The 13,271-nt window shown below is 46.6% G+C and overlaps 1 protein-coding gene across 9 annotated transcripts in view; it reads left to right on the forward strand.

The window, feature by feature from the left end:
• The window catches only part of PARP16 (poly(ADP-ribose) polymerase family member 16), a 39,071-nt gene that overhangs the window by 3,307 nt on the left and 22,493 nt on the right, over positions 1–13,271 (forward strand). For 7 of the 9 annotated variants that reach the window (XM_059057796.2, XM_067029635.1, XM_067029637.1 and 4 more), the window contains exons 2-3: positions 8,176–8,313; positions 10,623–10,829. The exons of 1 other annotated variant lie outside the window; for it this stretch is intronic. In XM_059057796.2, coding sequence (XP_058913779.1) covers positions 8,176–8,313; positions 10,623–10,829 — 345 coding nt within the window. The remainder of the gene's footprint in view (positions 1–8,175; positions 8,314–10,622; positions 10,830–13,271) is intronic. One more of the 9 variants, XM_067029639.1, reaches the window with a different exon arrangement.

Genomic DNA, 13,271 nt, shown 5'->3' on the forward strand with positions numbered 1-13,271 from the left:
CATGCTTTAGGTTTCGTTTTGCCACATGTTACACGAGTTAAAGAAAAGCTGCCCAGAACTTAGCATCTAACCTGTGTCTCTCTGACTCAAAGGTTAACTTTTAAAAAAAATAAATTTATTTATTTATAGCTGCGTTGGGGCTTCATTGCTGCGCGCGGGCTTTATTTTTAGTTGCGGCAAGCGGTGGCTACTCTTCGTTGCGGTGCGCGGGCTTCTCATTGCGGTGGCTTCTCTTGCTGTGGAGCATGGGCTCAAGGTGTGCGGGCTTCAGTAGTTGTGGCATATGGGCTCAATAGTTGTGGCTCACGGGCTCTAGAGCACAGGCTCAGTAGTTGTGGCGCGCGGGCTTAGTTGCTCCGCGGCATGTGAGATCTTCCTGGACCAGGGCTGGAACCCGTGTCCCCTGCACTGGCAGTATTTTTAACCACTGTGCCACCAGGGAAGTCCCTCTCAGATTACCTTTTTATTTCTGTTCTCAGGAGGACTACGTGTAACTTGTTTAACCTTCCTAACAACTCAGCGATGTAGGTTCTATTATCATCTCTGTCACCATCAGCTAATCAGTATATGTGCTGGTGGCAGACATCCTCCAGCTCCAGGTGATGCCAGTGTGTAGTCAGGGTAGAGAACCACCCCTTTAAAGGGTTCCCGTGATGACTCTTTTTATGAAGTGGACTCTTGTAGACTTTCACCCCCAATCTGTTTTAGTAAATCTGGATTTTCATACCTTAGGTTTATGCAAAGCAAGGTGTACCTGTATCTAACTGTGCAGTCCATCTTTCCCACCTTCATCTCAGTGGCCCACTACCTCCACCCATCCTGCCCACCCCACTTCCAGGTGTCACTCTGTTTGTCAGGTCCCCGAGGCTGGTGACCTTGACTATACCTTTGGTTTATTTCCTTCCAGCACCTCCACCCACAACTAGTAACTGTGGCCTTCGGCATCTTCCTAGACAAGGATTTTTTTCATATGTTCTTTCCTGCTGCCAGCCCTTCTAGGACAACATTGCTTAACACCTAAACCCGAGTATCCCCACCTTTTCCTGGTGGTAAGAATCACATGTGGCAACTTCTGTAAACACAGATTCTTGGGCTGCCTCCCCAGGAGATTGTGATCTGCATAGTTGCAAAGTGTTCACTGGGCTGTCCTGTCGCCTCCTGACTCAAAGCAAGGAGATTGAATTGTCTCCTTCTAAGGTCACTGGTCCTCTCTCTCCTCTGCTCACGCCCTGCTGGTTCCTTGTCCTTGGCTTCTCAGTCACCCAGACCATCTCTTTCCTGAGACTTCCTTTCTCAAACCCCTGTGACTGCCCAGCACCGCCCAACATTCAGGACTGGCCCAGGATCCCTCAGCCACTTCTCCAACTGAATCCTTCCTTATTCCTCAGAGCAGAGGCTGCGAGAATGTGGCCTGTGGGATGACAGATTTTGTTTGTCCTCTGGTCTTCTAGAAATTCGGAAATTTAAAAAAAAGTGTGTGGGGAATTCCCTGGTGGGCCAGTGGTTAGGACTGCACCCTTCCTCTGCAGGGGGCATGGGTTCCATCCCTGGTCCATCAGGGAACTAAGATCCTGCAAGCTTTCAGGTGTGGCCAAAAAAAAAAAAAAAAAAAGCAGCTTAGGCTCCATAGCCTGGGTAGAGGTCGCCCTTGAGCAGAAAGCAGCTGGAGCTGGGGGGTTGGTGGCTGGACCCTTTGCTAGGCCAGGGGTCTCCAGTTCAACACAATCCTTACTATTCTTTCCTGGATAACCCCTTACTCATTTTCATCACCTCTCTGGCCCTAGGGACATTTGAGCCCTGGACCACCTTTTGGGACAGGCACTGTTTCCTTCTTTGCTTCCTCACCATGTTCTTTCCCAGTGGGAAAGCTCTTTCTCAAATTCCTCCCCCTCATTCCAGATCCCACTCCCATCCTACTTGGTTTGCAAACCTTTCCCTTTGCCTGCCCCCCAGCCCCCAGAAACGCTTGCCTTCCTCCTGCACATTCTCCTCAAGCCAGTTGTTGATAAATGCCTTCCACTGTCACCAACTGTGATTCATAACTCTTGTCTAGATGGAGGGTTTTCTGTCTCCTGACTCTGCCCCATACTATACATGACATACAGCTTTCTCCCTACCTTTGACAGGGCTTAAGCATACACAGTAGTAGTCTTGGTTGTGTTATTCAGGAAACATACCTAAAGCTTCCCAAGCAGCCTCTTAAAGCCCTACTTGGATTGACTCTTTTGGGCTAAAATATTCAGTCTATTACTAAATTTCTCCATTGATTTGGTAGGAGAGTATCACAGAGAACGGACTCTGGAGTCAGGCCACCTGGCTTCATGTCTCTGCCTTGCCAATGAATAGCTGTGTGACCCTAGGCAAGGTACTTAACCTTTCTAAGCCTCAGTTTCCTCACTTGTATGTATGTATGTGTGTATTTATGTTTTAAAATTAAAAAAAAATCTTTTATTGAGGTTTAGTTGATTTACAGTATTATATAGTTTCAGGTGTATAACAGTGATTCACAATTTTTAAAGGTTATACTCCATTTATAATTATTATAAAATATTGGCTATATTCCCCGCACTGTACAACATATCCTTGTAGCTTGTCCAGTTTGTACATAGTAGTTTGTACCTCCTAATCCTGTACCTCTCTCCTGCCCCTCCCCCCTTCCTTCTTCCCACTGATAACCACTAGTTCTTTATATCTGTGAGTCTGTTGCTGGTTTTTTTTTTTTTTTTTTTTTTTTTTTTGCGGTATGCGGGCCTCTCACTGTTGTGGCCTCTCCTGTTGAGGAGCACAGGCTCCGGATGCGCAGGCTCAGTGGCCATGGCTCACCGCCCCAGCCACTCCGCAGCATGTGGGATCTTCTCAGACTGAGGCACGAACCCATGTCCCCTGCATCGGCAGGTGGACTCTCAACCACTGCGCCACCAGGGAGGCCCTCTGTTGCTGTTTTGTTATATTCACTAGTTTTATTTTTTAGATTCCACATATAAGTGATATCATTTGTCTTTCTCTGTTGGACTTATTTCACTTAGTATAATACCCTCCAAGTCCATCCATGTTGTTGCAAATGGCAAATTTTCATTCTTTTTTATGGCTGAGTAGTATTCCATTGTGTGTGTGTGTGTGTGCGCGTGCGTGCGTGTGTGTGTATACACACACAAACACCTATCTTCTTTATCCATTCATCTGCTGATGGATACTTAGGTTGCTTCCATATCTTGGCTATTGTAAATAATGCTGCTATGAACTTTGGGGCGCATGTGTCTTCTCAAATTGGTGTTTTCCTTTTCTTCAGATATATACCTAGGAGTTACCACTCCTAGGTGGGTAGGTAGGTCGATAGCCATTCTGACATGTGTGAGGTGATGCCTCATTGTGGTTTTGATTTGCATGTCTCTGATGATCATCTTTAAGTTAGGCTGTTGTGAGGATAAAATGAGATGAGACATGCACAGCATTTAGCCCAGTGCCTGGCACATGATAAGGCCTCAACAAATCGTAGCTATTACTGTCTCATTCTGAACTTCATGTCAGGTTGCAGGCTGGCCTCTAGGACTCCAGGATACGTAAGATGTGGTTGGCCTTCAGGAAGCATTTGTCTTAAGCAGATTTGAGATGGTCCCAGAGAGTCAAGGACCAACCTGGAATTCTGCACTGAGCACAAGGGGAGCACAGAGGTCATGGGGGGGTCGGACAGGGCAGGTGACTATAGGCTGGCTTTGAAGACAGAACGTCATGCTGGGCAGCTGCAGAAGCACAGGGGAGGAGAAACATAGGGCAGCTGAGGAACAACATGGGGGGAGCAGGTGGGAAGTCTGTGGCAGGAGGTGCTCTTAGGCAGAGGCCAGCCCAGATTCTGAAGGGACTTGTTAAGGGGAGGGTTGCTAGATTTAGCAGATTAAAAAATATAGACCAAAATACAAATTTGAACTTCAGAGAAGCAACAAATAATTTTTTTAGCACAGGTATGCCCCTAATGTTGCATGGGTTATATTATATTTTTAAAAAAAATTGTTGTTTATCTGAAGTTCAAATTTAACTGAGCAGACTGTATGTTATCTGGCTGACTGGGAGGAGAGCTTGCACAGTTAACCTCCCTTGTTGCCATCCACGTCCCTGACTACACGCTGGTTGCCAGATAAAATACAGTCTCTACCTGGTCCTCAGAAAGCCCTGCTCAAATACAGACAGGTTTGGTCACAAGAGGAAGAATCCTGTTAACTTTTTGTAGCAGATTGATTTTTCAGAGTAGCTTGAAAAGTGAAACAGGACATTAGGGAGGTCAGCTGAGGGGTTAAGAGTGGGGACAACGAGGACAGCCCTGCAGGACACACAGGCAGCAGTGGGCGGGTAGCAGTGTGTCTGAGAGCCTGAGCCTTGGAAGAGGCCTGGGCCCAGCTCAGAGTTGGGAGAGTTCTCTCCCACTTCTACAGGCTGAACCTCTGAAAGGGGCCTGGGTTAACTGACGGTCCTTTTGTGAGGCTCCCTGTGCCTTGATCTGGACTGTTGGCAAACGTTGTGGCTCACAGCTGAGATTTGAGAGCAGTGATGGGAATGGTAATCCCAGTGGTAATCCCAGTGGTACAGAAGACTGCTCTGGCTCTGGCGTAACAGGTGTGGACCAGGAGTGGAAAAGAGGGACAGGGGAGGCCGAGGTGTACCTGAGGGTATGTCATTAGGAATGCATCTTCAGGTACCCTCAGTGGCTCCATGTTGCCTACAGAACAAAGGCCAGAGTCCCCAAGGGGGATACAAGGCCCTTCACTGGCTGATCTCAAGTCACCTCACTCCTGTTCCTCCTGGCGACCCCTCCCCCCATACTCTAGGCTCCAGGCATACCGAACTATTTGCAGTTAATGATGACAACAATCATGGCAGTCCCACTAACTTAATACCTTCCTGTTGCTCTAAGCACTGCACTAGTTTAACATGGTTAACCTTCACTGGCATCCTGTGAAGTGGCTCATATTGTCCCAGTTATATGTTTGAGGAAACTGAGACACAGGAGGTTAACTCACACAGGTCACACAGCTAGTAAGGGGTGTTAAGAGCCCAGGTTTGGACCTGGGCCGCCCAGGAGGAGAGCTCGCACAGTTAACCTCCCTCATTGCCATCCACATCCCTGACTACATGGTGCGCTTCCGTGCTTCTGTGCCTTTGCCTGTCCAACCCGATCACACAGCACCTCCCCTTTGAAGACTTTCCTGACCACTCCCTTTTCTCAAAGCGCCTACCAAACAGGAGTCCTGCCTGGTCCCTTTTGTAGTTTGTATCCATCTTTGTTTTGACAGTGAACAGTTTTAAGTCATAATTATTTACCTTTCTGCCTCCCTGCTGTGTAGCATCAACACTTGTGGAGCATCTACACATCCGTCTTTTTCTTTCTTTCCTTCCTTCCTTCCTTCCTTCCTTCCTTCCTTCCTCCCTCCCTCCCTCCCTCCCTCCCTCCCTCCTTCCCTCTCCCTCTCTCTCTCTCTCTCTCTTTCTTTCTTTCTTTCATCTTTATTGGAGTATAATTGCTTTACAGTGGTGTGTTAGTTTCTGTTTTATAACAAAGTGAATCAGGTAATATATCCCCATATCTCTTCCCTCTTGCATCTCCCTCCCACCCTCCCTATCCCACCCCTCTAGGTGGTCACAAAGCACCAAGCTGATCTCCCTGTGCTGTGTGGCTGCTTCCCACTAGCTATCTGTTTTACGTTTGGTAGTGTATATATGTCCATGCCACTCTCTCACTTCGTCCCAGCTTACCCTTCCCCCTTCCCTTATCCTCAAGTCCATTCTCTACGTCTACATCTTTATTCCTGTCCTGCCCCCAGGTTCTTCAGAACCTTTTTTTTCCCCTTAGATTCCATATATATGTGTTAGCATACGGTATTTGTTCTTCTCCTTCTGACTTACTTCACTCTGTATGACAGACTCTAGGTTCATCCATCTCACTACAAATAACTCAATTTTGTTTCTTTTTATGGCTGAGTAATATTCCATTGTATATATGTGCCACATCTTCTTTATCCATTCATCTGTTGATGGACACTTAGGTTGCTTCCATGTCCTGGCTATTGTAAATAGAGCTGCAGTGAACATTGTGGTACATGACTCTTTGAATTATGGTTTTCTCAGGGTATATGCCCAGTAGTGGGATTGCTGGGTCGTATGGTAGTTCTATTTGTAGTTTTTTAAGGAACCTCCATACTGTTCTCCATAGTGGCTGTATCAATTTACATGCCCACCAACGGTGCAAGAGTGTTCCCTTTTCTCCACACCCTCTCCAGCATTTATTGTTTGTAGATTTTTTGATGATGGCCATTCTGACTGGTGTGAGGTGATACCTCATTGTCCTTTTGATTTGCATTTCTCTAATAATTAGTGATGTTGAGCATTCTTTCATGTATTTGTTGGCTGTCTGTATATCTTCTTTGGAGAAATGTTTGTTTTGTTCTCCCCATTTTTCACATCCAAGTTTTTAAATTGGATCCTCATGGATGGCCTGCAAGGCATGTAGAGATAGTTTTTTCAGAAGCCTGAGGCTATTGATTGAATCTTTAGAAATAGAGACAGGAATAAAGCAGCCCTAAAAGTTTCTGATTTTCAACTACAGGGTTAAGAAATAAACCCCCCAAGATTGGCAACAGTGAACTATCTAGAAACAGGGGAAAAAGCTACTGGTATTCATGAAGTACCAACTACATGCCTAGGAAAGGTATGAGTTGTCCAGGGAGAAATACAAAGAAGAACATAAATGTACCTACACTGTATAGACGAGACCCTGAGATTCTGTTACCTTCTTTAATCTTCCTGACAATCCACATGGAGATAGTGGGGTTCCCGTGTTAGAGAGATCGAGGCTCAGCCAGGTCTAGTGCTTTGCCTAAGGAGCAGGGATTCAATCTGAGATCTGTCTGCTCTTTCCTCTACATCCAGGAAACAGGAGAACTAGAAAAACACAAGACAGTCCTTGGTCTCTGCAAGTCCTGGCCATTCTGGGGAGAGAGTATTGGGGCTGAGTGCTTTAGGGTTTTGGAGGAGAGGGGGTGCCTGGGTTGGTAGAGGTGGGGAAGGGTCGCTCCAGGGGACTGAGTGAGCAAAGCTTGGAGGAAGTATATTCACAGATGGCACCAGTCTGCAGTGGTGTTTTAAATGCCATGCTGGAGAGATCTGGCTTCTAGTCAGTTTTAATTTCTGAGCAAAAGCTACAGATACCTTGTAGCTCTCTGCTAGTCCAGGTCCACAGTCCCTTATCAGAAATCCTGGCACCAAAACTGTTTCGGAATTGATTCTGCCTGATTTTACAAAGGAAGTATTGTCCACCTCAAGACACCTGTCACAGGCCACACTGGGTACCAGCCTAAATCAGAAGGCTCTGGGATGGATCACAGCTCACAGGAGGGCATTCCATTTCTTCAGAAGTCCTTGCTATAGTCCACATAGAGGTCCAGGAGCTAGTCTTGCCCCTGAGAGTGACAGTTCAGGTGTAAGGAGATGAGATTCACGTTGGGTGGCTGCAGGAACTGCACTGGTTTAATGAAGCCCCATGTTCCATGGAGGCTGGTCCCTCTAGTAAGAACACCATAGACATAGCTGCCAGTGTCCTCACAAAAAGTCACCACACTCAGGGAAACCCAAAACCATGGATTCTCCACTCAGTTTCCTCCAGTCCAGATGCAGTTACCGTTCTGGGTCATCTTTACCAAAAGCATCGTTGCCTGGCTCTGTGTGTAGTTGCTATATTACCTTTGTCTGGTCTCCAGGGGAACAGGTTAACAGAAAATTAACTCATGCTGAAGGGAAAGGCTTTGTAACCCTTTACCCACGTGTGTATATACCATGTATTTGGTAACACCTCCAGCGGGGTGCATCCCATAATCAGGTATTAATAGCCCTGCAGCAAAATGCATCTCATCAGTAGTAACACAAAGTGGGATAATTAAGATTAAACGAACCTCACATCAGCTCAGGTTAGGTTTTGTACCAGGTGTGTTACAGATAACCTTCCAGTGTTCAGAACATTTGGAGTTGGGCAGTATTTGGAAAGGGATCATAGACCTGTTGCATTTTCCTCTGAAGAAATTCCTTGGAACATGAAAGAAGTGCAGGTCACCTGCCTTACCACTAGAGGGCACCTGGGGTTACTATCATTTTGTCCAGGATCCTTGCTAACGGAGGCTTTCCTCACTTCAGCTTGCAGATGCCAGTAAGTTACCCAACCTGAAAGAACTTCTCCAGTCCTCAGGAGACAAAGACACATGGGCCTGGAACCTGGTGAGCTGGATATTATCCTCAAAGGTCCTGACAATCCACAGTGCAGGAAAGTCAGAGGTGAGACTTTGGTCTATAGGATCACAGATTCCTGGGCCTGGAGGGCTCTGGGACCTCTTTGTGCACCAGCATGACCTGGGAAGCTTATTGAAAATGCAGATTCCTGGCCCTTGTGTCCCCAGAAATTCTGATTCTGTGTCTAGGGTGGGGCCCAGGAACTTGTACACTGGCAGTACAAAGCTGTGTTCTCCCTCTTACTAGCGGGACCTTGAGCAGGTTACTGGGTGCATTTCAGTAACTCAGGTTCCTCATCTGTAAAATGGGGATAATAATAGTATACTTCCATCAGGGAACTGGCTGTGAGAATTAAATGAATTTTCTCACTTAGAACAATGCCTAAGGGCACATGCTAGGGGCTCAGTAAAAGTTGGGTATCACAAGCACCCCAGGTACTTCTGACAAGGGTGGACCAAACATTCCAGCTGTCAGGAAGCAAAGAGGCAGAACCCGAAGTGGTGGAAATCCTCAGGCTCTGGGTTCAAATCCCACTCCCATCTGTTATTGAGTCTTCTTTTCCCCATTTGTAAATTGAGAATATTAATAGTTACCTCAGAAGGGAGCTATAATAGAATGTGTCTCACCTGCAGTATAGTCTCTGGCACAGGCCAGATAGTCCATAATTTGGCTTCCCTTGCTTGGCTGCGATCTCGCAGGGACGGGCTGGGATGACAAGGATCAGGGTGTAGGACAGGCACATCCCTGACCAGGTGTTCTTTCCTGTAAGCGGCAGCAGGAGTTTGTACTATTCCTCACTTACTCAGTTTTAATTTAAGAGCATTCAATTTTATAAGTTCCTGCTAAAGACAGAAATCCTCCTTAAGTGGCATAGAATTTGGCATCTCGGTTTCAGGTGTCTAGGGACATCCTCCATCCATGTTGGATGGTAGGATAACATAAACAGCCCTGGAGTGGGAGTCAGGAGACCTGTATTCAGGTCGGGCTGGGCTGCTAACTCCTAGATGATCTCTGGGTTTCACTTTTGTCATCTGTTAAATTTAGATTTATTCATTCATTTACTCATTCCTCATAAGGGCATCAAGCACCTACTGGAGTTGGGTGCTATTGGTAAAGTAGATAAGGCAGTTGCTCCTTGATTTTTGATTATAGTAGTGGAAATCCTCAGGCTCTGGGTTCAAATCCCACTCCCATCTGCTAAGTTCCATTAAAATATGGAGTGTTGGGACCCAGGATTATCAACTTTTTATTGTGCCCAAGTAAGGATATTGTCTACCATGTATCATTTTATAAAAGGATATTTTAATACAAAAAAAAAGGATGGTCCTGACCTCAGAATAAAGGACAGTTCTTCCAAAGAAGGAATCATGGCAACCTTACATCAATGTAAATATATCTGTTAAATTGCCCTTATTTTTGTCATGTAATCACAACCCAGAGAAAACTTTAACACAGACTGGCTTTGGTCTGTGATGTACTGTTTGGAAATCTTGGAAATGGTGTGATCTCTGCCCTGAAGAGGATTATTATCCTTTAGGAAGGAGCTTACCCTTCTGTATCAGTTAACTTTCATTGCATAACAAACCATCCCCCAAATCTACTGGCTTAAAACAACACTGATTGCTTCTCATGATTCTGTGGGTTGGCTGGGTGGTTCTTATTAGTGGGGCCAGCCCACCTGGGGCTGATCCAGGGTAGCCTCACTTGTGTGTGCGGGGCTTCAGCGGGGATGGCTGCTGTGGTTGGGGCCTTCCTCTACGAGGCTGTCATTCTGTAGAAGGTTAGCAGGGCTTGTGAAGGGTTCCCAGCAGCAGATAAGGAAGGGCAAGCTCTTTTCAAGTCTCTGTTTGCCATATGTTTACCAAGGGAAGTCACATGGCCAAGCCCAGATTTAAGGGGTGGAGAAATAGATTCCATCTCTTGATGAAATCTTGGTGGAATTCCTCCTGCAAAGTCACATTGCGGAGGGGTGAATGGACAGGGATGGGAGGAAAAATTTTTGTGGCCATTTTTGTAATTTATCGTCACACGTTTCTACCTCCTGAGATTATTGTAAAGATGGAATGCAGGAAATAGATGAGAAAGTATAATGAAAATTAGAAGTGATCTTTAGTTAGAAGGAGCAATTCATGCTTCTCAGTTAGCCTAGTGTAGGGAAAAATATTGTAAGAGGAAAGCAGCCTTGAGCTATAAGCTCTGAGCTTGTTTATAAACTGATGTTTTTATTCCTGTGAAGCCAGTTCTTCTCATGAGCAGAGCCCATAGGCGTTAAGCCCAAGGCTTTAGGAGGCCATTTTGGCAGCACATTTAACCAACTTCCCAAATAAAACTTCAACTTCTTGCATGTTTTCAAGTTTGAAAAGATCCAAAAGCTGACTGGTGCCCCTCACACGCCTGTCCCCGTGCCGGACTTCCTGTTTGAAATTGAGTACTCCGACCCAGCCAACGCCAAATTTTATGAGACCAAAGGAGAACGAGACCTAATCTACGCCTTCCATGGGAGCCGCCTAGAAAACTTCCATTCCATCATCCACAATGGCCTGCATTGCCACCTGAACAAGGTGGGGCCCAAGGCTGCTGACATGGGGGGGCTGTGTGTCAGGGCTGTTAGGGGTGAGGGTGGGTAGGCTCACTAAGGCCTTGCCACTCAAAGTGTGGTCTGCAGACCAGTAGCAGCAGTATTGCTTGGGAGCCTGTGAAAAGGCAGAATCCTGGGCCCACATGACCTTCTGAGTCAGAACTTGCATTTTAACAAGATCTCCAGGTGATTCCTATGCTGATTAATGTTTGAGAAGCATCGGTTTAAAGATGGTTCCCAGCCTTGGCTGCACATTTAGAATCACTTGGGGAGCTATTAAAAATCCCAGTGCCTGGCCGCATCCCCAACCAATGTGGAGCCCAGGCACCAGTGTGCTTTCAGAGCTCACCAGGTGATCCCAGTGGGTGGCCAGCCCTCGCTCCTCAGCATGATCCCTGGACCAGTGGCATCCACATCACCTGAGAGCTTGTTGAACATGTGGAATCTCGGGCCCACCCCAGACTACCTGATCAGAAATCACAATTTAACAAACTCCCAGGTGATTCATACGTATGTCGAAGTTTGAGAAGCCTAGGGGACCCGCCAACAGAGTCAGCCCTTGGGGAAACAGGAGAGAAGCTCCCTCCTTGAGCACCTTTCCTTCCTTTTTTAGGAGTGTCAACCACCCCTTCTTTGCCAGCACTTATTTTGTCCCTCAGTGAGGCAAAGGAGAAAGAATACAGACAGGAGCCAAAAAGACCACCTTTGCAGCTCTGCCGTCCTGGGGAAGTTTACTTAACCTCTCGGAGCCTTGGTGTCCTCATCTGGAAAATAGGATTCCATTACCCACATGCTGGTGCCCTGATAGGATTGAAACAGTTCATGTATACAAAGGGCTCTTCCTGTACTTAAGTACCAAGGAAGCAGTGGCTGCTTTTAGAGGCTGATGGAGAGCAACTCGGGAGTGTCTGGAGGGCTGCAGCCTTTCCCCCAGTTGTCCCAGCATCTGCCTTGTCTGGGGGGCTGGCTACATGAGCTCTGGGCTCAGTCGTGGCTGATGCAGCCCCGAGGCTGGAGAGACTTTTCCAGCACTGCTGCCGCTGATTAGCACAATTGGGCTTTGTGAGGATGATGGGCTTGTTTACACTGGCTCTCAGCTTATTATTATGGCCAGGCTACTGGAATCCAGGAGGCCTCTGCTTCATACCAGAGCCCTCCTGGAGAAGTTGCCTGCAGATTCCAATCTTGTAACCAAACCTTCACTTCAGTGCCCGAGGGAGTTTGCTGCTTAGAAGCATCTCATCATAGTCCTTTGGTGAAGTGGATGCTCTTCTGGCCTCCTCTGTGTTTTCAGTGAGGGACTTGCTTGAGGGAGCCTACCTGCCAGTTGAAGCTCTGAGATTGTTTTTCTCATAGGGATACCCCAAGTTCCCTGCTGTTGTGCTCTCCTGCTCATGGTTCTTGAGTCTAGGAATGGTGTATACATGGCAGGCATAAGCAGAAACGGATGTGGGGTCAGATCAGAGGACATCCATGTCCTTGGAGAAGGTCTGTGTTAACTTTTGAGACATGGGGACACTGTAACAAGGCCAAGGAAAGGCTTGTTTCATTTCCCCTAAGCTTCACTTAATCGGCTTAGAGTTGTGGAAGCCTGGTGCCACTGACTAGGATGTTTCTCAGTTAGCAAGTAGAGGACATTCAGTGAGCTGTTAGAGGCCATTCATCATCTTAAAGTACTGACACTGTGGCCCAAGAATAGCATCTGGATTACAGCTCATGTCAAATTCCACCCACTGGTAGCAGTTACCTAGAATGTTGTGCTGAGAAGGATTCTGAGTCAGTATGAATGAGTGCCATGATTGATATTTTTATGTTGGCATCATGGTTGATTATTTATGTCTACCATGGGCAAAGGATGTGTTTGCTATGCCTGCTGTAGCCTCAGCTTGTCGTTATTTCACCTGAGATCCTTCTCTTTCACCTGGCATGCTTCCTCAGGGAGGACACCAAATTAGCATCACCACCAGGGACCTGCCTCCTAGAATTTTGGACATTTTCTTGGTCAACATGAAGAGCAAAACTTACCCTGCCCCTCATATAGGCCTGCCTTATCTTGTTACAGTTTCTGGTCTGAGAGATGCGTTTCTTTTCCAAGTAATGACTCAGATTACTTCCCTTAGTCACTCAGGTGTTACCCTCTCCCTGTACATAAGGGCATGACTTTGCTTCTGCAAGCCTGTCAGTGTAACCATGCTTAACACATTCGTGTAGCAGGAATTAACTGATATACTACGACATAAGAGCCTGTGACGGCATACCCACCCGTCTTGTGCCAGGTGTTTTGTGTGGTGCTTCATGTGCATCATCTCATTGAATCCTTGCCCATGACCTTATGAAGGAGACACTGTTTTCACCACTTTGTAGATGTAGAAACTGAGACCCAGAGAGTTTACATAACTTGCTAGCTTGTTAGAGGCATAGGCAG

Source organism: Kogia breviceps, chromosome 3 (genome assembly GCF_026419965.1).
Source record: "Kogia breviceps isolate mKogBre1 chromosome 3, mKogBre1 haplotype 1, whole genome shotgun sequence".
Lineage (NCBI taxonomy): Eukaryota > Metazoa > Chordata > Mammalia > Artiodactyla > Physeteridae > Kogia > Kogia breviceps.